Raw genomic sequence first — 23,926 nt, 5'->3', positions numbered from 1 at the left:
AAGGCAGCTTGCTTCTTAGAGCTTGAAGAATATAAGTACTGTAATTTTCCATTTCTTGCAATATAGAGCTGCCATCCCTTGCTTGGATAAAACATTTTCTAAATTAGTAATTTAGTATGTTAATGCTTCAGAAGTTTTGTAATGTATTTCTGTCTTAATTTCAGCCTCATCCCAGCCTGGATGAACTGCACCGACGAAGGAAAGAGATTATGGCACAGTTAGAGGAGAGGAAGGTTATTTCCCCACCTCCTTTTGCACCTTCTCCAACCTTGCCTCATCCTTTTCATTCAGAAGAGGTAAGCATATTTTTACTTGTGAGTATGATTAGAAAATATTGTAGAGGTATTTTTGTGTATGTGTGCTGACAAGTGACAATAACAAGAAAATTAGAACAGTACTGTGTTGAAAAATGTTGTGGAGATAATCTTGTATTGCAGGTGGGAAGCCCTTGTAGTATGATCTCCAATATGGCTGGCTATTCTGTGATCTACCACTGATCTGAAATGATCTGCTCTAGGTGCCACCAAGAGAATTAGATCAAGCCATTATTAATTGAGGTTGTCAAACTTCAAGTCACTAAACTTGGCTTCATTCATTCCCGACCAGTTTTGAGTTGCCTAACGGTTTGACAGAGATGTGGGGCTTTTTTGGTATTGTTTGTTTTTTGAACCAAGGTTAATATATCACTCTCATACTGAGCAAGTGAACAGTTGGCACTGGAATTGTTACCAGGCAATCAAGATTTGATATGTCTTCTGCCTATTGTGGCCCAACTCCAAATGGATTCAATTAAAAAAATAATAATAATAATAATGAATTCTGATGGTGTTTTTTTTAAGTTCAGTGCTGTTGAGCTAATCAGTTGTGACTGTGAAGCTGCATCTTCTCCTTACTGACAGAACCAGATCTTTGTTTTTGTGCAGTACTTAGATGAAGACCTGAAGGTAGCTGGGAAATACAAAGGAAATGACTACAGCCAGTACTCTCCCTGGTCCTGTGACACCATCGGCTCCTACATTGGAACCAAAGATGCAAAACCCAAAGATGTTGTGGCAGCAAGGAGTGTGGAGATGGCGGTATGTAGGGATTAGGGGAACGCTGAAGGAAGGTTAATGCTTCTCCAGGCTGGGGGACTCTTTGCTCTCCAGGTTGATGGCAGTACTTATGATGGACTTTCCAGCTCAAAAATGCATCATAGTGAAAGAATGTATTTGCAAGTGAACAGAGTGCTCTGCTTTTGAGGTTATAAACAATCTGCATTACTGTTTTTAAATTCTTGATATAGATGCAGGCTAACCACTCTGCCATGGTTCTTTATGCTTACTTGAAATCTAAAAATAACAAGCTGCCTGCAGAGTCAATTAGACACATCCATCTGTTGCTTCTTTTACTTCTCTCTGTAACAGGGAGATACCATAAGTTTGTGCTGTCAATTCCATTTATGGTAATTGTGACTGCTGTCAACAGTATCATTAGATTCTATTAGAAAGATTTTCTGAGATGTCACGACCACAAGAATGCTCTAAATTTGCTTGAAATTTTTCGAAAGAAGTGTAGTGATGACACTTGATTGATTCGTCTCAAGAACAGCTTCTAACTCCTTGCTCTGCATATTCAGTTCTTCACTGATGCTGTGACTGGATATGATGTTACTTCATGCAGCTGTGTTTTTCTAGATCACTTCTGCAAAAAGAAAGGGGCAGAGCTACTGGGGGGTCACTACTGGGAGATGTGAGTGTAGGAAAAAACCTGATTCTGAAGTAACACCACTGTTCTATTTCTTCCTAACATTTCTGAAGAAGTATAGTGGTAGCCCATGGAAGTAGAAATGCCTGCACATCTTGAAGGGACATGTCTGTTTTGCCTGAGGGACTATTTTAGAGATGCTGAAAATACACAGTGCTGGATTTTCTTGATTTGGCTCTGTGACTTTTGCTGCTTTAACTCCTCATCACTCAGTAAAAAGAAGCAAATGAAAAGAATTGGTGTTATCATCTAGCAGACTTGAGATGAAAATGTCAGGCTTTTTTTAGAATCCCGATGCCTAATGCCTCTTTCAGCACTTTAAATTTTTTTAGTTTTCAGCTCAGCTGTGATTTCTATTGTCATCTCTTTATTAATGTCAGTTTCCAGCAATCCACTCCTCACTGAAAGCTTGCAGAGTTTTAATTTTGGGCTGTTACGAAGTGATTTTAAAATTTTGACTTCTGTCTGGTCATTTGTGGCCCATAAGAGAGTTGAGTATTAACCTCAGTTAGAAACCTGAGTGTTCCAAACAGTACTACTGCTTAAAGAAAAATCTGACTACGGAGAGATGTATTATACATGTCCAAGTAAGTGTTTTACTGCCTGATTCCAGTTCTGCAGGCTGTTAGATGATAAAGGCCTTAACCCTGGGCTTCAGAGGCATTCCTTTTGGACTGTGGAAGGAGTATGTATTCCTCAGTGATGCCTACTGATCTCCTCCTTGATTTTATTCTCCAGTTCTTCACTGCTTGTCCCATTAAACTTTCTCTGTCTTCCATTGGCTGCTGCTCTCTTCTCTCGATTTGCTCTGTTGGCAACTGTTTCACACTGGTGATAGTGGTGAACATCTTAAGCTAGACTATTAATGATATGTGAACAAAAAGCAGTGGAGATATAAACTGCAAAACAAAAAGACTATTTGAAGGATGAAGAAACAGAATAGGAGGGCGCCTTACTGTACTGGTACCAGCTTGTTTAAAACGAGTGTGGTTTTGCTCTTTTCTGATTAAATTCTTCTTCCCATCTCTTGTCCAGAACGTGGATAGTAAAGCCATGCGTGACCAACGATTAGACATGCAGAGAAGAGCAGCAGAGACTGGTGATGATGACCTCATTCCATTTGGAGACCGACCAACTGTGTCGAGATTTGGGGCTATCTCTCGTACTTCCAAAGCGATGTACCAGAATTCTGGTCCCATTCAGGCCATGGCGGTTCAGGGAGCTTCCACCAAATCAATCATTTCAGGTATGCACGTGCTCTGGGATTTTGATGGTTGTCGCTGTTTTCTTCAGTGCTACGGTATAGTACAAACTGAAGACAGCCTCTGAACTTCTTTCTTGCCTCAGAACTATAGTTAAGGTTTATGTTATGACTGTAAAATAACTATTAGAGCTATGGCAGACTGAGAAACCCAGATAAAAAGGCTGCATCTTCCTGTTCCAAGGACAGATTTGTTCACACACAGAATGTGCATTGGTAACTTGTTGACACTGATATGGGAAAATTAATTTGTTCTGCTGGTCCCTCTGAGATGAGGTCACTTTTAAATCTGTTGCAGCAGAATCTAGAAATTAGCTGTTTTCTCAGGTATGAGTTAGCTGAATGATTTAAGTGATAATTTTGTAGGATTGCAATATGATTTGTTTTGCTTGTTTGCTGGCAGACTACAGTCCTTACGGAACTCATGGTGGCTGGGGAGGCTCTCCATATTCTCCCCATCAGAATATACCTTCTCAGGGACGTTTCAATGACAGGTAGAAGTGTTTTACATTTTTTTTTCTTCTGCCTTTTTCTAAGATCTTCCTTTTTATCTCTTTCCTTCTGTACCAGCTCAATTATTATTATTATTTTTTTAATCTCCTTCCTTCTCACTGTTTTTCTGATCCCAAAGGGAGAGACTGTCCATGTCAGATGTGGCTGGTCATGGAAAACAGTTGCCCTCAGCTGAGCGGGAGCAGCAACTGCGCATGGAGCTGCAGCAAGTAGACCATCAGATTAGCCAGCAGACACAAATGAGAGGGCTAGAGGTTGGTACCAGCATTTGTAAGAGTGATGAGAAGTGGTAGGGAGAGAGAGATGAAGCTAACTTTTCATATGGAGCTGCTTTTTGTATGTTGATGACCCTTTTCTCTGTAATAATACCCAGTATCAATATTTAATTCTCTGATGATAGATATTAGGACTGTGGTAGAAGTATAAACTTCTTTGCTTAGCAGCAGAAACTTCCAGGACTTTGCATTAAGCAAATCAACACCATACTTGAATCTGCACTCTGTGCTCGTTCATGTTTGCTTTCATTATCTCTCTCACTCCCCCTCTCTGGTCACCTGTTCACTCAGAGGCAAACTTCTTTTTTGAAGTGGCTGTTTGTTTCTCTTGGCTCCACTGGCACTGAAAATGTCTGATTTTGTGTGCAGACAGCTGTGTGACCTTCATCTGTTTCATGTTTGGCTTTGTGTTGTACCTGTTTTTTCCTAAATAGCACAAGCCACTGAAGTGAAAATTAACTATTAAGTACAGTTAGCTGAACAAATTAAAGCTTAATATTTTGTCTCCTTTTAGAAGAAATGTTGTCACTTGCAACATAAAGAAATATGGCAGTCTGCATTTGTAAAGGAATTAATGAGCTGAAATTTTTGTTTGTATTTTGTGAGATTGAAATAGAAGGAGAAATATCAGGGCATAATGAAGCAGGGGATATAGCAAATCTTTTGGTTTTTTCTTTTTTTGTTTCATTTTCATAATACATTGAGGGGGGGAAATCAGTAAACATTCTGTCTTCAGAAAATGCTAGAAGACTATTCTAGGTTCCTCGGCAACTACTCGTATCAGTTGTATTTGCAGGAGGAATTTCTGTAAGTAGTGAGTGGTTAGCAGCTTCTACTGAAGCTATGGCTATGTGAGAACTTGTGTTAAGTCAGAAGGATTATTGCTGATTTGTCATAATAGCTGACAAATTTGAAGTGGCAGCAGCAGTTACAAGTAGGGTGTATTTTTTTAGACACTTGAAACGTAACTTGTGTTCTTGTGCTCTTGTTTGGGAACAAGAGAAGAGATTGTTTAAAATTTTGCATGTCTACTTTTGCCATAATGGAAGAGTATTGGAAAGTTTTCAAAAACCTTGAGCGGCCTGCCTCTCCTCCTCATTGTTACTGCAGTTGTGTCAGTGTTAAATCCTATATAGTTGAGTTTGAACTTCGATTTTATCATAATTTGGATTTGTTGGAACTCATGAGTTATTGTGAGTAACAGCATCCTCAAGTTGTAAGTATTTGTAATACAGGAAGCTTTATAATTTCCTGTTACCAGGTTGTCACAGTCACTAAAATTCAAGTCTGAGCATAAATAACTAGATTTTGCTGCTTTTTTTGTCAACTTAATGAGCACTTCTACTTGTAGACCAGCCATATGCTTGGCTGTGAGTAGATGGTGCAGTTCTCTGTGTCTAAATGCAGAGCACAAACTCACAGAACTTGTTCCCAGATGTTAAGAGATTTTTGGAGTGGCTGACATGGTTACTGCTTTTTCCTTGGCTGCTGGTAACCTGTGACTACAGTCTTCTGACCCTCTCTGTTCCCGTGCTCCCTTATCTGGGTCTGTAGAGAATGACATATTATACCATTATTTTATATACTGAACTCTAATGTAGTGGTGTGATAAATTCTACACTGTAAAACAAAGCAGCAGGTTTATGTATCTGCTCTTACCTTTTCTCAACAGGTAGCTCACAAAAGAGTTTTTGCTCTTGTGCTTTACCTTACTTTCAGGAAGGGAGAGGCATGCAGGGAATATCCATGCAAATTTGTTACAGTAAAAGGTATTTAACACTTGAAAAATGAAAAGATATGCCTGTATGTAGAAGAGATGTTTGAAGTTGCACTGAAATATAATTATTTCAGATGGGACCTTGTTAAGCATGGAGTGAGAAGGCCTTGGTTTTACAAATAAGCAATACTCCAGAGTTATGGCCTAGTGCCCTTTTTGTGCTTGGTGTGCCATGTGCTCAGTTGTGTATGTGCTTGGCTTTATGCATTTAGGCTGTTAGTAACAGGCTGCTGTTGCAGAGGGAGGCGACTACCCTGGCAGGCCAACCACAGCCCCCACCCCCACCTCCCAAGTGGCCTGGGATGATCTCAAGTGAACAGCTGAGCTTGGAGCTACACCAGGTGGAAAGGGAAATTGGGAAGAGAACCCGGGAGCTGAGCATGGTGAGTGCTGTGGGGCTGGGAGGCAGAGAGGTGGAGTGGAGGGCTGTGTAGCTGCCTGCAGCCCTTTCACCCCAGCAAAATGGCTCTCTGCTGGCTGCCAACAGCTGGAGTCACCCATCTCCCTCTTCACCTCTTGATTCTTCAAAACCTCCAGAGAAGTTTTGTGATTCTTTGTAAAGGATTTGAATTTGAGCCACTTTAAAATACTCTGCTTTTGTTTTGTTGCTGTTTGAAAATAAGCGTGGCACTGGATTTGTTGAAAATATGAATTGTCTCCAAGATCACTGTGCTGTGAGTTGTGTAAATCACTTTAGTGCAGAAAACATCTCCTGCAGGTGTAGGCTAGTGTTCAGTGGTCTGTGTGCTGTTACAGTCTGTGGTCCTTGCGTGTTGTTACAAGAATTATCCCTTCCTTTCAGAAAGTACTGCATCCTGAGATGATGAGAGTATCTTACTGAGTCTCTTTTCTTGTCTCATGGCTTCTGTGGGCTATACTTTGCAACTCCTGTTTACAGGCTTTCATCATTGATCCCAAAGTCTCAAGGTCTTTTAACACCATGTTAATGAGTTATTTCTTCTCTCCCCCCCCTTTTTTTTTTTAAAGGAAAGCCAGTCTTCACTGGATATAAAAAACAAACTGGGCACCACTAAACAGACAGAAAATGGACAGTTAGAACCACAAAGCAAGGTTCCAGCTGAGGACCTCGCACTGGCATTCAGGTAACATGAATACTACAAGCTTTCTTTGCACAACGGAGGAATGGCTTAATTGGGGTCAGACTGTTACCCCGATAAACATAAACAATAAATAAATACTCCTTGCCTCATGTTTCTGATATGGAAGCAACTGCTAGGAAAAGATTGTACAAATCGAGTTTTTATAGTGCAAGTGTGAATTAAGGGCCATTTCAGCTGCTGGGTAGCTAGCTGTACAGTAGTTAACACAGCAGAAAAACTGCTGTACTTTTCAGACCAGAAGTCCATCTAGTCAATATTGGATGATTAATAGGGAGGAGTGGGAAATGCACAGTGAGAGTAGAAGAAATCTTTATCTGCTGATTTAGTTTCAAAGAAATGTTCCAGATGTGAGGGGGAAGTTATTCCATCCTGGTAGAGTTTGTAATGTGAGTGTTGTCTTGGAAGATGCATAGCTTTGAAACCAAGTTCATTTTTATTAGAAGACAGTAATTTTTTTCGATGTAGATTCTAGAATTAGTTTGATACTCAGCTGAAATAAGTTGTTGGCTGGCAGTGCTGGGGAATCTACAGTGACTGTTTTCATTGGCTGCAAGTATCTGCAGATATTCAGATGTTTTCAGAACAGCTCAAATGCTGCAGGTGCATCGTTGAGTCAAGACTATGGTACTTCATGCAGGTGGTTTGGAATCTGCATTTTTATTCTGAAAGTGTATTTATTCAAAAAATGCGTCCTTTTCAGTAGTTTATGAAGTCCACACTTCTTATAGCCACTCTTAGCTCTCCTTTGCACCATTAGACTAAGACCTCTGAAGGGGAAGCTATTTCGGTTGCTATTTTAGTACAAAACTCTGAATGTAATGAAATTGAAACAACTTCCATACATCCATGCATGTTAAATATTCTAGAATGAAGTGTGTACCATGCAGAACTTACCTAGAATACTAAAGGCATTTGGTTTTGTTTGTTTTCGTATAGTCTTATGTGGTCTTGATGAGATCTGAAGTGTAGCAGACAGCCTATTCATTGTACATGGCTCGTGTTTACACATGTTCAGAACTGCTTATTGAGGTGCTACAACAAGTATTGAAATCCTTTCACTTAAACTTTCAAAGCTCAGTAATTACTCCTCTTCATCTCATCGCCTTTCTCCTCACAACTTTTCCAGCAGCGATGTTCCAAATGGATCAGCCTTGACACAAGAAAACATCAGCCTCCTGTCAAACAAGGCAGCATCTCTCAGCCTGTCAGAGGACCCGGAGGGAGGAGGAGACAACCAAGACTCCCAGAGAATGGGTGTTACACCCACATCTGCTCCGTGAAGTGAGGCCAGTGTACCCCAGAGTTCCTGTCGCTGGGGTGTTGGTAGCTTCCGTCACGTTTTATTCCAGGAGTGATTGGAGAAACCCAGTAGCAGAGCAGCAGGTCCAGAGGCAATGTGCACAAACACAAATACTAGAAACAAATCCTGCACATAGTTCACATTAACGCATTTTTTAATTAAAAAAAAAATGAAAATTAGCAGTATCTGCAAGCAATTCAAATTAAATTTGTTTTTGTTCTGTGAATGAACTTTATTTTAATAACTTCGGACGCCTTGGGTCCCAGGGCTTAAAAAAATAAGATATTATATATATACTCTGTTTGATTAATTGTATGATCTTAATGAAGTAGGTTTTTTCTTTTTTTTTTTTGGTATTATTACATACCCAGTGCGTAATTCCTTATCACTTCAATTTCTCGACAAATATAACAACCTGGCCACTTCCTTTGTATGATTTAAAGGTAAACAAGGAACGTGGGCTGTAGAGTAGCTCTGAATTGCAGTGTCAGAAGATGTGCAGCGAATTAAATTCGTAGAACAATTTCTCCCCTTGTTGGTAGGAGCTGAGCCCAGCTTTTGCGAGACTTATTCTCGTTTAAGTAATTTTAAGTTTAAACGTGACAAAATCTTTTTCAGTGCAACAGATGCAGGCAGAAATGTAAGCTTCTGCACAGCGTGTGTGATAAGAACAAGAACAAATGATATGTCCAACATTCATTGTTTTTATTTGAAGATTGCTGTCCTGGTGGGTTTTTTTGGTGGAGTTCAGCAGAACGCAGGCAGCTGAGGCTCACAGTAGAGAGGCTGAACTATCCAGTCAAGATTGTGCAGCATTAGTGAGGCAAGGTCTCTAGAAATAGCAAGGAGGGAGAATATAAGGCTGTGCAGTTGCTGGAAGGATGTTAACTGCAGATGAACTGCTGAACTGTATTTGGTCACCCAGCGTTTGGTTTTGCTTGGTTGTTTTTCCCACTCTCATTATGCTTTTAAAATAAGCTTGCCCAAAGTGCATACAGTGAGGTTAATGCAGAGGGACTCACTGACCTCTCTGCTTTCTGAAACAGGTCTTTTATGTGCACTTCCCTCTCAGCAATTCTTGCCTTTGTTATTTCTTCATTGTTATTTTATTATTAAACATATAATAATTTCTTCTATGACCTGATTATTTTTTTCTGTTCAGTGGCACGTCAGGTATTTACTGTGATGCTGTTTTGAGTGCCTTTCACTGACAGAGATGGTCATCTTTGATTTGTGCACATCAGCAATGGTTGTCTCTCAAAAACAGAGGAGGATTGTTTGTTCTCTTGTGAAGCTCCCATTGTTTAGGTCTGTGTGTCACAGACCTCAGAATCAATTTGTGGTTTGTCTGTCACTGCTGCACTGAATCCTTCCCAGATGCCTATTTAGAGGAGAAAAGCTGCATCAAAAATTCCACTTCAGGTGCAGCACTGATCCTATCAGTCATAGTGAAAAGCAAATTTGGTTTGAGACCTAGCGTGCTGCTTCTACTAGATGCTTTGTAAGCATGAGTTGGAGGAACCGTGAGCCTTTCTAGATCTGTTTTCTTTAAAGAAACAAGGGACTTGTTCTTGCTGCACATTTTTTGACTTTATTGGCATGCACTAGGGTGAGACCCTGTATATGAAGAACTTTATAGAGGTTGATTTTTGAAGTGCTGCTCCCTCTGCACCTTCTTGGCCTGTTATTTTCTTTCTGGGTTAGACTACTAAATCAGAAAGCACTGGTTATGTAATAAATTACTGCATTGCTTTGGTTGGGTAAAGCAAGAGTTAATAATTTTCTTGTTTGTTTGTTTGTTTTTTCCTTAACTTTAACTCCTGCTGAGGTCATAGCAACCTTGGGCTAAGCTTTGCATTCATCATACTGTTAAATAAAACAAAATATGGGGGGTGGGAGGGGATACAGTCCCACTATTGCCTACCAGTAGGAGAGTCCAAACAGAAGACTCTTTTGAGTAGCAATTATTTAATTTGCCCAGTCAAGGCACCGCGTTTGTATACTATTTCACATTGAATTTGATTATGCCCTACAGACCTGGCTGGTCAAGGATTTGATACACATATTGGCTTGGGATTCGAGCTTTCTTTTTTATTTAAATAAAAATTTATATATAAATATATATATACATATATACATAGTTATATCTGTATATATATTGGGTATGTTTTAAGAATTTTTTCGCATGAGCGCAGCTGTTGTGATCAGATATCTGGGAGGTAGAAGCACTGAGTGAAAATAAAGGCATTTTTCAGCACACACCCACGTTTCTCCATATCTTCACGCATATTTATTTTGCTCTTAGTTGAGCTTTAGCCTCTTAACTGCTAGGAGTAGTTTTAAAGCATGCTTTTATTTTTTAAACCCCTCTTAACTTTTGGCAAAGAACCATCTTGGCGCTACAACTTTGCCAGCCCCCATCCATCCACATCTCCTCGCAGCACAGCCGTTCCCTTGGCACTGAGCAGAGCTAGGCTGATGCAGTTTAGAGCCTGGTAGGTCTGTTCCTCCCTTCTCTGCTCTGAGCATGGTGAAGGGCTACGTGTTCCCTGGCAGTGTGCTTGGCAGCCAGCTGACACAGCACGGCGCTGTGTCCTCCCATTCCCGAGCGCAGAGCTCCACCATCAGGTCAGCCTGCTCTTCCTTGGTTTTAATTAGTGTCCTTCTTCCTGCTGTGTCTTTATCAGCACAGGGAGCTCGTTTTTGTTGAGATGATTAGTGCAATATTCTCACCTAGGAGGACAAGCCCAGAAGGTATCTTTTGTTTACTGCAATATTTTTTTAATATGAACTGAATTTTCAAAAACGGTTCTGTTTGGAACTACAGATTCCTTTTCAACACTAGTAAGAAAATCTGGAGGAGCAGAGAACTTTGTTTTACCTTTTATTGGTTCTGCCAGCTAGTTTTCCTTTCCTCGTTAGGAATTACTCCCTCTTTTCTCTTTGCTTTTGCTCCTTGGAGGTTAGCATTAAATCTTTCAGATTGCCTCTGCTGGCCTACATATAGCAAATGCTTCCAAAAGGTGGATTAGAAGGGAGACCTTCCTGTTGTTGCTTCTCCTGTGTCCTGTTCTCCGTGCTGTACTTTGTGCGTGGTGTCCTTGTTGTGATCAGTGTGTCCAGGTGAATGGCCTCTTCGCCTAGTATTATAGTTTGGCTTGTTAAATAGTTTGTTTAATATCTACCAGCAATATTGATTTCTGTTATTTCCCCCCTCCTCTCGCCCTTTCCTTGGTTCTCTGGAAAAGCTTAGTTGATGAAACAGTCAAACAGCAATGTATAGTGCATGCTTTTAATTCTTTCTGAAAGCTGCACCTAAAACGTTTGCTTTTTATGAAAAAAACTGGGAGAGGAGGTACTTATACATACAGTGAAGGCACTGACAGTTACAGTATGTAACCAGAGAGTGAAAATTCCTGGAGCAACTCTGTACCCCATCATGGCCCCAGTTGTACAGGAATACTGTGCACCTCCATGAAGCTGGTCTGATCTGTAAAGCAGTTTAGTCCTCCCACTAGAGCAAGAAGAAATGGTATTACAGTGGTGTTAAGAGCACCATTTTGTAGGTAGGTTGGATTTCTCCTGCAATAGACACCTTTGGACAGTTGTTGATACCTGAGTTTCAGCTTCAGCATGGACAACCCCCCCTCTTCCTCCAGGAATGGTGGTAGGTTAAGCTTCAGTATGTCAGTGATTCAGCCAGTGTAGAAGTGATGTTGGTTTATTCTGTAACATCACTATCTTTCTTCTCTTAGAAACATCACTGCATCCTTTCCTATGCCCTAGTTCTCTATATAGGAGAAATCTATACTTATTTGCCCCTTTTATATGTTACTGTATCCTGTCCCATTTTAGAATAGCACTTTTTTCCTTATTATCAGAGCACCTTTCAAAACCTGGAGTACTGTTGTCCCTTTCTTTCCCTCAATTTCTTTTCTGTCTTGTTTCCTTCGAGCCTTCTTCTCTGCCTCTTGTCCATACCTTCTTGTCCATACCTTCCTTTCTTTCCTTCTTGGCTTGCCCATTCACCCTCCCTGATTGTGTAACAGTGACAGCTTGCTGCCTCAAAACAGAGCATTCAAATGAATTCGCTTAGCCAATAACTTCTGTGAAGTTGCCTTTTCTAATGGTGTTATTACTCAGTGATGCACAAATGTGATATTGCCCCTACTGGTAGGCAAACGAGGGATCTGTATAAACATGGTAAACTGCTGTTTTTCTTTAAAGGAGAGCCAAAGACTTGTGCTTTACATTTTTTTTTTTCCTGGTGTAGCCATTTGATTGTCAAATCTTTGTAGGGTTCTGTGAGTTGACTGTATTATCCTAATAGAAATTTTAAAATCTTAACAGTTGTCAAGCCTTATCCATGCATTGTATTGTGGAAAATCATTCCATGTAGTCATACAAATTGCGATGTACTGAGATGTATCTGGGGTATTCTGACACGTTTTGTCTCTCCTGTGCTCTCCCAGCTGCTCGAGTGGCTCATTTAGAGAGGGAGAAGAAACAGAAATTTTATATAATTGAAGAAGCCTTGTCTTAGTTTAAATTGACTTGAATACTGATTTGAATTATCTTCATTTGCAGTAAAAGATAAATTTGTGCTACAAATGCGACTATTGAGCCCTTTGGAACTGAAAAGATGCATCAAACTAGCATTAAATCAGATGAATAAGAAGCAAACTCATACGACTACCTTGTCTCATGACAGCAAGAAAGGCAAAATCCTTTTAGAAAGGACTAGGAAGGAGGCTTTTCACTGACAGAAGTAAAAGTTCACTTGCATTTCCCTTCCTTGATCTAACTTAAATTCTTGCAGACTGTACTCAGGTTTTTGGGTTCAGAGAGAAATCTGTGAGAAGCCTGACTCCTTGCTGCCATTTCCACTTACAATCTGAACTATAAAGAAGCAAACTCCAGGATAGTTTCCTGTAGGACTGCAGTATAAACTAGCTATTTCACACCTACTTGTATGGTCCAACAAATTCAGCGCTAATAGTCAGGAGGCTCAGCAGCAGAAGTGCTGACTCATCTTCCCTGTTCTAAAGTGAGAAACAAAGAAAACCCATATCAGCAGTGTGCAAGTTCTGTGTGTGTCCACGTGCATATGGAGTATTTGTGGTCTTAGAATAGCTAGAAGGAACACAGAGCAAGGCTGGCTGTTTTTATGATTTCACTGCCATGTTCAGATTTGGTCATTCTTCATTTTTACAGAACATCACCTCCTACTCTGAGCTAAAAAACAAACAAACAAACACATCAAGTGTGTCAGCAGCTTAACCTTTTGTATGACAACAGATCAATTTCCCTGGATGGAAAAAAAGGAAGCACAGTTCTTGAGTTGTCCAAAAAGGAATTTAGACGTGAATTAGAAAGACCATCTGCCTTGCATAAAGTCTGAATTTGAGGAGGGCGAAGTCAGACCTTGGTGCTAGAAGTTGGACGGCTGCTGCTTGCAGTACCTGAGCACGCAGTCTGCGTAGCACAGATTGATCTCTTCCTCAGATCAAACATAGCTTGGAATGTCAAACGCTGCACTGGGGATTCTGTTTTCCACACTCAGCTGTTATCAAGTGCATTAACTCCTACTGAAAGGAGGAAGAAAGAGGCTGGAGAGTAAATCAGCTCAAGTTCTGTAAGTAAGCAATTTGGGGGAACGTTATCCCAGCCAAGTCCCCTTACCTAGTTAATAAATGGTCTTTATTCTTGTGTAGGAGGAAGTTCAGTGTTGTCACAGTCTGCGAGGCACTTCTGGTGATGCAGGTAGGGTCTTGATTAGCAGGGAGAGGAGAACAGACTTAATACTGATTTTATTTTTTTTTTTTATGGCAAGAGTAACATCACGTGGTGGAAACTCTGAACGCTATTATAAGTTAAGAGGGTGCAGTTTTTTCTGAAAATTCCTAATAAAAAGAGCATATGGGAATTTGGATTTTTCTGCATCCTCTTCTTTCTACGTCAGAAACATCCCAGTCATTAGAAGCTTAACATCTGTGACCGCAGTAATCAAAATTGGATGTCTTGTAGCTTAGTAACATAAATAATTAACCATTTTTCCCAGTCAATCTTTGCAATTTCAGTGAGTTGGTGTATGATTTTAGTGCAGATTGCCAAGTGTTCAGCGTTTTGGGCAGTTTAGGTGCCTAGCTGCATCCGGCACAGTTTGAATGTTTTCCTACTCCAGGAAACAAGAGAGCTCTAGGAAAACACAATATCAGCTTCAGGTTAAGGAAACACAGTCTTGAGAAAAACAGAAGTAACAGGTGGTGCAGTGTCTCTGAAAAAAACACAACGCATCACAGGTAATGGGATTGCGTATGAAATGTGAATGGGAGAAAATATATGTGTAAGGAAAAAAAAAAAGAAAAACCAACCTTGTGGAGTCTTTGATGTTTAAGAAATGATTTGCTTCTTTGTACTGTTAAATGGATTTATGATAGTTCTGTGGCAGGCAGTACTCACAAGTCTTTGGCATCCAAACCAGATTGTGTACTGGATGAATCCCACAACTGGACGTGTGCACTGACCTCTTGATTTCCAGCTTTTTAAAATAAAACTTGGTAGCAGCACTTTAGAAATGTATGAAGCAACAGAGTGAAAACCCTGTTTGCAGCACAGCTGCTACACAGTTTCCAATTGGCCCCTTTTATCCGCAGCCCCTTCTGCAGGAAGCTGCTGTTATGGGCCAACCCAGCACACCAAATGGCTTGGATTTTCCTAATTGTAAGGAGCTCCCATTCCCCCTTCGGCCTTTGCTTGCTGTGTAAGCAGCCTCTGTGCTAAGAGGAGCTTTCCTTGAAGTCAGCTTAGCAACTGTGCTGTAGCTTGATTATTTTCCCCATTTTCTACACCCAGTAACACAGTGTCAGGAGCTCCTTCCTCATTGTATTTGTTGCTATGGGGAGGAAGAGGTGAGGCAAAACACGCTTGAGAAGAGAGGAAGAATTACAGGATGGTCAGTGCAACAACTCCCAGCTCCTCTTGGAAATACCTGCTTCCAGTTGTGGGATTTCTCTATAGGTGACTTTTTTTCTCTTGCTTTTGTAAGCCTAGGTGTTGTTTTTTTTTTGTTTTTTTTTTTGATCTTGTTAGTTCTGTACCAGTCTCCCCGAGACATACTGCAGTCATTATCACCTTTTTGGGTGGAGTTTATTTTTTGGTTTGTTTGGTTTTTTAAATAACTTTTTAACATTGGTGCATATATGCTTGGGATAGAGCTCATGTAATTTTCCAATCGTATTGATTGTATGTGATTGTGCCCTGCAGAGGTATATTTAACAAAAAATAAAAAGGATAGTCTAGGTAATAAAGGAGACCATGAGATTTGTTGAGTCAGGTTATGAACTATTTCTTGAATTTATTTAGGATTTTGGATAAGTGAGATTTCTTGTCTGCTGTTCTCATAAGTCAAAGCTGAACAGAGCGTCATTATTCCCATTTGTTGAGCTGGTTCTTTTCTGGCTTTTTTCCTCCCCCTGTTTTTCTTTCTTTCCTGCTTCGCTTTCCCATTGAAAAATAATAATTCTTAAGCTTTATGTGGATGGCTGACTGTTGGAGTGATTTTGTGAATATGTATTGTGTGTAACTATCGGAACGCTTTCAATAGGAGTAGAGATGAAGTAGAGCATATGAGAAGAATTCCATAAAGTGAATTCTTTGCAAGTTCAGGGGAAGCTGGAAGCCTTGTACACACACTGAGCCTGCAAGGCACTGCGATTCCTCTCCTTGAAGCATGAGATGCTTTCCTGCCTTTTGGGAAAACCCAGATGACAAAAGGAGTAGAAGAGGTCACTGTATCTGACTGCCTTTACTCCTGCAATAGACTTTTTATGGTGGGAAGAACAGCCTGCCAGGTATTGTGCTGCAGTAGGACGGAGCGGGCTGAAGGAGGCAAAAGGCAAGGGAGGTCCAGAGGTCTGAAAGGCAGTGTTTGTCTCCCTGTTTCTTCCTTAAACTACAGAGCCTACGGTGTCACTTGTGTTAAAGAGCAAGGAAGCGGAGACCTATCGCGTGTGCATGATGGTGACATAGAAAAAGCCATATGTTGAAATGCTGTTTCCTTTCCTCTCTTCACTTTGCTTTTCTCCCTGTTCAGGCTGGCTCAGTCTCACCTTGCTTTCACACAGTGTCTGAGAGTCCTTTGAGTTGCAGATCCAACAAACACTTGAACCGGTGGAAAGGTGGTGATTCACTACTTGGTCTGTAAATAGATGGAAGTGTCTACAAGGTCTTATCTGCTTTTCTGTCGGCATTTATATTAAATGATAAATTAATGGAGAACACTGAAACATCTCTCATTTTCTGTCTCGGGTGAATGTGCATTCCTCTGGGCTCTGGGTGTGCTGTCCTAATGGTGTATGGGTTCAGACCAAGGTGTTGGTTCTCCTTGGGATTGGGGCATGAGAGATGCTGAATGGCAGAGAAGCAGCTGCTTCTGTGGGCTGTCTGTTCTCTGCCTGCCTGCAAGCCAGGTCGCTCCTTCCAACAAGAAAGGATGTTCAAAATAACCCATTTTGCTAATTGACTGGAGGTCCAGCATGCAGTGAGCACCAAATGCTGTCCTCACTGCCTGTAGGGCAGTCACACAGCTGGCGTCTCACTGGGTCACTTGAGACATTCAGTTCCTATAAAGAGAGTTGTATTTGGTGAGTAGTCATGTGGAAACTGGGTGTTTCTGCAGGCAATGGTTCCCTTTCTCATTTTCCCCACTGGTCCGAGGGCTCCAGGATGTTCAGGTACACTAAAAACCAGCTTGAATTTCTGTGGAAGTTGGCTTGTAAAAAAAGATATGAATTGCTGCAGAGTCTGATCGAAGGAAGCGAATGGTGAGTTTTGGGGAAACCTGCCATTTTTTCTCTGGCCTCCTCAGGGGTGGCTCTGCCCAGCCATCAGTGCTGAGCTGTTGGTTTGAGCTGAACCCGCAATAAATTGCCACTTACCTACTGCACTCAAGACAGGTATTTATCAGCTCCCCTGTGGGGGATGGTTTGGGCAGCTGATGGATCCCTTCAGCCCTACGCTGGGTTTGGGAATAAATACTTAGAGGGAGCCCCCAGCTTGCCATCTTCTTGCATTCTGCAATTAGCCTCGCCGCTAATAGGCCACCATCATAAAGGAGTTGTTCCCACGCTCTGTTTTAGACATTCTGCCTTGGTTTGCAGTGAGTGCATAGCTGCAGTGCTGCTGTGCCTCATCACACTGGTGAGACTTCATTCCCATAGCTTGAGCTGTGTGGGATGTGCAGAACACAGTGGGTGCCTGCTCCTGTTTCACGTGGCATAGAGCTACTACTCCTCAGCACTGGATGAAGAGCTCCTGCTTGGGTGCAGCACACTGCTGTGCTGGGAGCAGAGAACAGCTGATGCCTTCTGAAGGCTCTGGGGCTGTGAGCGGATCTCACCTCGGTGGTTTCACCAGCGCTGCTGGGAGCACTGTGAGCAGCACAGCTGAGCCCTTCCTGCAGTGCACTGCTCGCCTTGAGTTGCTGGGTGCTGCTCAGAGGGCACCGTGTGGCTTCTGTGCTCACTTTGGACAAAGACAGCGCTGCTGTAGGATGGGTGAGAGCAAGAACTGACGTGTTGGGCACAGCCCGTTTTCAGGTGGTGCTTATGGCTCTGGGCTGTAACACAGCCTTGCTTTGCAGGCCCTCCTCTGCAGCCCAGGAACACAAGAGCTGCTTCTGAGAGCTGCATTTTGCTGAGCGATGAGGTACCAGAGTGAGGTTCACAGACACCTCAGGGGCTGGGATTTAGTGACCTCCTGAAAACTTTTTCACGAGCAGTTAATTTTTTTATTGTCAAGAAAGGAAGGCACCTAGCGTTTGTAAGGGGTAGGTGGTCAAACTTTCCCTTGTCAGATTGAACTTTAAAACCTCTTTCAAGCCAAACATTGCTTTTTTGTTTTCCTGCTCTTTGTTTAACCTTCTGCAGCGGTCATCAGCCTTTGGCCCCAGCATCCTGCCCCCATCCTACCCGCTGCTGGAGCCCAGTGTGGAGCTGCTCTGGGAGCCTAGGGCTTGAGCACTGCCTGTCCTCCTGGGGATCTGCATTTACATCCAGAACACAGGAGGCTGGAGGCACCAGGCCGGGTAAGAGAAACCACTTCTGCTAATGCTTCGTTTTTAACCAAATCACAGCTCCGTTTGCCTATTGAAGGAACTCAGGCTGCTGCTGCTCTGGACGTGGGGCTTCTGCTCAGGGCATGGGGAGCTTAGAACATCACAGTTCCCATCGAGGAGCAATTTGTGCCCAGCTCACTGATGGACTGTGCTTCATCTTACTTCTTTTTGGCACTGCTTCATGCTGTGGCGAGCACTTTGCAGGCTGGCTTGTCCTGGGTGAGCACCAACCCCAGCCCGGCTGTGTAGGAGCAGCGCCGGTCTGCTCTGCACTGGTCTGGGGGAGGGAAGCTGTAGGGAAGGGTTTTCTTTTGATCTCTAATCAGATTGGGCTGCTGGGCTCAGAGGAGTGCTGCAGGACTGCGGCGGCAGGTAGCGGGGGTGAGTGCAGCGTTTGTTGCGGGATGAACACAGTGCTGGGGGGGACACGTGGGCTGTGCTGGCTGCAGCCTGGCTCTGGGATTGGGGGTCCCCAGATTTGCACAGAGCCCTCTGGTTTTTAGCTGAATCAGCAACTTGTTCCTTGGTTTTCTGTGCTTCTCACAGAGGTGACTGAAGCAGGACGGCCAAGCCCTTCCCCCTTTGTGTGCTCTTCCTTGCCAGTAACCCTTCCCAGGCAGCCATTTGCTGTAATACTTTTGGACTCCCTCCAGCTGATGCGTGGAGTGTGGACAGTATGAAAGGGAGGCCCGAGGAGCTGCTGGGGGAGCAGGGCAGCTCCCAGCCAGCAGTACGGCACGCAGCCCTGTGGGTCTTGTGTTCCCCTCCTGCTGTGTGTGTGTGTGCACTGGGTATGCTGGGGGGCTGGGTTGGCCCAAGGAGCTGATGCATCAGATTGAAGAGGCTAAGAGTGTAAATCTCACATCCCCTCCAAACAGATGGAACCTAAAGCCAGGACAGGCTGTGGGATGCTCAGCACCAACCGCAGGGCATGCAGTGCAGTGGTATGGGGCTGAGCTCCCTCCCCTACAGGAGCTGGAAGTAGGGGACGGTGGCACTTCCTGCAGTGCTCCCGACTGCCCGAGTGCTTCCCTTCCTCCTGCCCACTGTGGTGCTTGCAGGGTCAGTCTATTTGATTCCCAGAACTTTCAGGCTTTGCGTTTTGTGCTGCTGCAGCTGTTCCATGCATCTGTCCTTCATATTCTTGCAACAGTATGTTTGCTTTTACCACTCAGAGTGGCCGTGTTCTGAGCAAGAGCATCTTGTTGTGCACGTCCTCTTGCAGTGCTTGCTGCTGCACTAACAGTGTGCTGGAGAGGGCCCCCAAGGCTCGGTACAACCCCAGTGCCAAATGAGGTAATTTCTGCTTTCATGGAAGAGCTGCAGCCCAGATGAAGTCACAGACTGATCTGGGTTGGCAGACCATCCAGCCATTGCACAAGAACATGGGCAGGGAGTTGTGAAAGAGCCCAGAGCTCCCCCGCATCACCCTGTGCTGCCCTGCTGGGTGCTGGCAGCTCCTGCGGTCATTAAAAGAAACCTTCAGTTTTGCCACTGATGGGGCAGCACGAGGTGACTGCAGTGGTGGGCACACGGTGTCTTTCCTCATCCCTGCCCCCAGAGGAGCCATGGGAACATGAGCAAACCCATCGGGAGTTACACAGAGGACATCTCTAGGCTGCAGCGTTTATCAGCCCTAGGATGCCCAGTAATGTGCTGTTGGGCTGGCGGGATGTGTATCCCCTGCTTGAGCTTCCTGCTGTAATTAGAACAGCGCAAGGCTGAGGCGGGCCTGAAAGCACAGCTGGAAATTGAAAGGGCAGAAGGACTCGGGGGAAGGAAGGAAACAGAGCTGGAGAAGGAGGTTTCCCCAGGAAAAAGGGAAGGAAACCATCCAAAGCACTGTGTCTGAGGGCGCTCCTCTACTGAGCTTGGGGCACGGAGCTCTTCCCCAGGAGGGAGCAGGGCAGGGTCTGTACAAAGCAAAAATGTGAATGCAGTGCAGAGCGGACTTTGACAACTTCCCCACAGAGCGACAAGAGCTTTGGTCTGTGTGTTTTTGCACCAGCTTGTTAGGGCTGCTTTAAAAAAGGGCACCCGTGGCTGTAGGAAAGCACTGTTTTCATTGTGCTATTCCTAAAAGCAGGGTGTGCTGCCCTGCTGGGGCTGTCCCGGTCCGTCCCACAGCTGCACTACAGAAGGGTGATGGGAGAGGACCATGAGGGTCCCGATGCCCCAGTGCTGGCTGGGCTGGGGGCACTGGGGGCTCCCTGGGCATGCTGGCACACACTCAGCAAACTCTCTGCTTCCAGGACAATGCATCTCTTCATGGTGTGTCTCTTCGGCCTCTGGGGCATGGCTGCCCCTGTACGCTATGCCGTGGAAGACATTTGCACTGCGAAGCCCCGCGACATCCCAGTGAATCCCATCTGCATCTACCGCAACCCTGAGAAGAAGCCCCAGGAAAGCGAGGTGCTGGAGCCGGGGAAGGGCAGGATCCCGGAGTTCACCAACCCCCGTGTCTGGGAGCTGTCCAGAGCCAACTCGCGCTTCGCCGTCGTCTTTTACAAGCACCTGGCCGACTCCAAGGACAACGAGGAGAACATCTTCCTGTCTCCTCTCAGCATTTCCACAGCCTTTGCCATGACCAAGCTCGGGGCGTGCGGTGACACCCTGCAGCAGCTCATGGAGGTCGGTGGCATTTCCTCAGCCTTCCCTGTAGCTGCTACTGGGGCCTGGAAGGCTGTGGAGTTGGCTGCTGGGAGCTGCCTGGTTAGGGCAGCTGGCATGAGAGAGAATGCTTTTATTTAAACAGCCCTCGGGTGGGACACAGGAGGCTGCTTAGGCCTCAGCTCATTTGGGTCCTGGCTCTGCAAGGGGTCACCAAAACCTTGAGGCATGCCTTCCACTGTGGGCAGCCTCTGCTGTGAGACAGGAACCCTTCTCTCCCTGGGCCGTGCTCCTAACACTCTCCTTTTCCCTACAGAAGGGCTGGTAACACCCACTTTTGCCTCTCATAGGAAGTGGTGCCACAGATAATGAGCAATGTGCTATGGGATTTTCTGTGCCTGAAGCCTTAAGCTGGATAGGAGCTGACAAATTGGAGCTATCCTTCCAGCTGACAGCTAGGAACAGAATAGAAAAAAATCACTGTGCTGCTGCAATCTACCCTCAAAGCAATAGCCACATACTTGAAAACAGATAACGAGTACCAGAATTACTCAACAGACCATGAGAGTTACTCCTGGGAAGGAGCAGCCTTTGGCATTCTCACAGGATTAGAGCAAACCCTACAAGTCCTCCCATGGCCTGCACTGACCCAAGAGCTGCATCTGGCCCCATCAGTTCCATGCCCACCTGGTGCGGGGCTCTCGCTGGGGAAAGGCCAGGGTGCTGTTGATTCAGGAAAGGGTCAGGTTGCATATCAGGAGTAGGTTCTGCACCAGTGCGTGGTTGGCACTGGAACAGCCTCCCCAAGGCAGTGGGCACAGTTCTGAGCTGCCGGAGTTCAAGAAGCGTCTGGACAATGCTCTTGGACACAGGGTCTGAGTTTTGGGTGGTCCTGTGTGGAGCCAGGAGTTGGTCCCAATGGTCCTTTTGAGTCCCTTCCAACTTGGGATATTCTGTGGTTCTGTTATTCTAAGGCTGTGCCTTAGGGGATGAGCGGAGGGCAAGAGCTTCATCACCACTTGCTTTGGGAGCACAGGAGCTTGCTGATGGATTCCTTCTTGCTCTTTGGCCCCTCCAGGTCTTCCAGTTTGACACTATTTCAGAGAAGACATCTGACCAAGTCCACTTCTTCTTTGCCAAGCTCAACTGCCGTCTTTACAAGAAAGCCAACAAGTCATCCGAGCTAATATCAGCAAACCGTCTCTTCGGAGAGAAATCCTTGGTCTTCAATGAGACTTACCAGAACATTAGTGAAATAGTTTACGGAGCCAAACTCTGGCCGTTGAACTTCAAAGTGAGTTTGAACTGCTTGAGATTCCTAGTTTGTTTGTTTTTTCCTGCCTGCCCTGCTTTTGCTGCATCCCCATCCCCTGCTGCAGGGAGTGCCACGCTCAGCACAGGGAACACTGGTGAAGACAGACAGGAGCACGGGATGCAGCTCCTCCTGTCCCAGCTCTGTAACCACAGTCACTTCCCAGCTTCTCCTTTCTAAACGGCGCAGTGCGGTGTCCTCCCTTCGGAGGTCTTTATAACCCTTGACTTAAGCTATTTTGGTCTCATCCTTCAGGAGAAGCCAGAGCTTTCCAGGCAGATCATAAATGAGTGGGTAGCCAATAAGACGGAGAGGCGCATTACAGAAGTGATCCCAGAAAAAGGTATCGATGAGCTCACTGTCTTGGTCCTGGTCAACACCATTTATTTTAAGGTACGGCTAACAAAGCTGGAGAGCAGCCATTTTCTCAGGGGCAGCGATGTTGCTCATGTTTGTTTTTGCCCTCATCATCTCCCTGTCAGGGGCACTGGAAGTCGCAGTTCCCAGCTCCAAACACGAGATTGGATTTATTTCACAAAGCCAACGGTGAGATCTGCAAGGTCCCCATCATGTACCAGGAGTCCAGGTTCCGCCATGCGTTCATCCAGGAGGACAAAGTCCAGGTGCTGGAGCTGCCTTACAAAGGGGACGACATCACCATGGTGCTGGTCCTGCCCAAAGCTGGCACGCCGCTGGTGGAGGTGGAGCAAGAGCTGACATCAGACAAGCTGCAGGACTGGATCAACTCTATGACGGAGGTCTCCCTTACTGTCTCCCTGCCACGCTTCCGCATCGAGGACAGCTTCAGTGTCAAGGAGAAGCTGAGAAAAATGGGGCTGGAAGATCTTTTCAGTCCAGAAAACGCCAAGCTGCCAGGTGAGGTGTGGAGATGGGGGCAACCTACCTGTGAGGAAAAGAACACTGAGCACGTTTAAGTGATGCTGCACCACTGAGGGACTTGGCACTCAGCCCTTACTGTGGGCACACAGCCCTGCTTAAGCTCTGAGGGCGCGGGAGTTGAGCAGTCCACTGCAGTTGGTGGAGGATATCCTCGTTTTAGGGCAGATGTGCCTGCTGGGTCTGAATGCTGTCCGTGAAGGGAGGGATTGTTTTGCATCTTGAGCTCCTGTCTCAAAATATGGTTTTGATTTCCTTGTTTTGTTGTTCTGGGTTTCAGGTATAGTTGCAGAGAGCCGTACGGACCTGTATGTATCTGAGGCTTTCCACAAAGCCTTCCTTGAGGTAAGCTTCATTCTGTCCCAGGATGTGTTTTGCTCTTTATTTTTTAAAAGCATGAAGCATAAAAGGAAAAATGTAAAAGACTGTGGCTCTAACACAGGTTGTCCCCACAAGGAGACACTGAAGCACAGTGCATCCTCGTGCTTCAAATCGGTGGGGAGGGAGGGAGAGCCCTCTAAATGCTGCATAACGCCTGTGTTTTAATTCCTCCTCCTCTTCTGGTTGGTAGGTGAATGAAGAAGGCAGTGAGGCGTCAGCAGCGACATCTGTTCTTATCTCTGGCCGTTCCTTCCCCATGAACAGAGTTATCTTTGAGGCCAACAGGCCCTTCTTGCTCTTCATACGGGAAGCCGCCCTCAACACCATAATATTCATGGGCAGAATATCTGACCCTTGCTCCTAAAGGCTGTCCGAGCCTCACCTCTCCCCTCCCTGCCCCTGGGAAAGGGGTGGTAGGGCACTGCCATGCAGCCCAGGTTGTGCTGGGGTGGCTGTATTACTGTTTGGTGCCAGCTGCAGGGAGGGGCCGTCCTTCTTCTGCTCCAACCGTCATTCAAAGGAAGCTGATTTATTAATTTTTTTTCCCTGGCACTGGTATTCTCATGGCAGCCAGACCAGTATCACTGGCATTCTTGCATCCAACCCCTCCTCCCTC

At 44.7% G+C, this 23,926-nt stretch overlaps 2 protein-coding genes across 5 annotated transcripts; both read left to right on the top strand.

Moving 5' to 3' along the window:
- Positions 1–35: 35 nt before the first annotated feature.
- LOC104912356 (roquin-1-like) lies at positions 36–16,270 on the top strand. Of its 4 annotated transcripts, none has more exons than XM_010715821.3 (8): positions 36–296; positions 924–1,076; positions 2,782–2,992; positions 3,411–3,501; positions 3,639–3,774; positions 5,785–5,955; positions 6,560–6,675; positions 7,820–16,270. In XM_010715821.3, the coding sequence occupies exons 1-8, from the start codon at positions 210–212 to the stop codon at positions 7,971–7,973; spliced, it is 1,119 nt and encodes a 372-aa protein (XP_010714123.1). In that variant the 5' UTR covers positions 36–209; the 3' UTR covers positions 7,974–16,270. The 4 variants fall into 4 exon arrangements, with proteins under 4 accessions (XP_010714123.1, XP_010714126.1, XP_010714125.1 ...); XM_010715824.3 differs by having other exon boundaries at positions 37–296; positions 5,812–5,955; XM_010715823.3 differs by having other exon boundaries at positions 37–296; positions 7,823–16,270.
- A 1,682-nt stretch (positions 16,271–17,952) lies between these two features.
- Positions 17,953–23,805, top strand: SERPINC1 (serpin family C member 1). Its single transcript, XM_010715820.3, has 7 exons — positions 17,953–18,080; positions 20,363–20,741; positions 21,799–22,014; positions 22,288–22,425; positions 22,515–22,908; positions 23,210–23,274; positions 23,501–23,805. The coding sequence occupies exons 2-7, from the start codon at positions 20,367–20,369 to the stop codon at positions 23,672–23,674; spliced, it is 1,362 nt and encodes a 453-aa protein (XP_010714122.1). The 5' UTR covers positions 17,953–18,080; positions 20,363–20,366; the 3' UTR covers positions 23,675–23,805.
- The last annotated feature ends 121 nt before the right edge of the window (positions 23,806–23,926 follow it).

The sequence above is a fragment of the Meleagris gallopavo genome, chromosome 10 (genome assembly GCF_000146605.3).
Source record: "Meleagris gallopavo isolate NT-WF06-2002-E0010 breed Aviagen turkey brand Nicholas breeding stock chromosome 10, Turkey_5.1, whole genome shotgun sequence".
Taxonomy (NCBI): Eukaryota; Metazoa; Chordata; class Aves; order Galliformes; family Phasianidae; genus Meleagris; species Meleagris gallopavo.
Note: the sequence above shows the minus strand (reverse complement) of the source record. Positions and strands in the feature narration are given on the sequence as shown.

Coding starts and splice junctions, on each gene's coding strand:
- LOC104912356 (XM_010715821.3), top strand. CDS start 210: ATGGCACAGTTAGAGGAGAGGAAGGTTATTTCCCCACCTCCTTTTGCA. Junction 2,993..3,410: donor CACCAAATCAATCATTTCAG/GTATGCACGTGC, acceptor GTTTGCTGGCAG/ACTACAGTCCTTACGGAACT. Junction 5,956..6,559: donor GAACCCGGGAGCTGAGCATG/GTGAGTGCTGTG, acceptor TTTTTTTTAAAG/GAAAGCCAGTCTTCACTGGA.
- SERPINC1 (XM_010715820.3), top strand. CDS start 20,367: ATGCATCTCTTCATGGTGTGTCTCTTCGGCCTCTGGGGCATGGCTGCC. Junction 22,015..22,287: donor TCTGGCCGTTGAACTTCAAA/GTGAGTTTGAAC, acceptor CTCATCCTTCAG/GAGAAGCCAGAGCTTTCCAG. Junction 23,275..23,500: donor TCCACAAAGCCTTCCTTGAG/GTAAGCTTCATT, acceptor TCTGGTTGGTAG/GTGAATGAAGAAGGCAGTGA.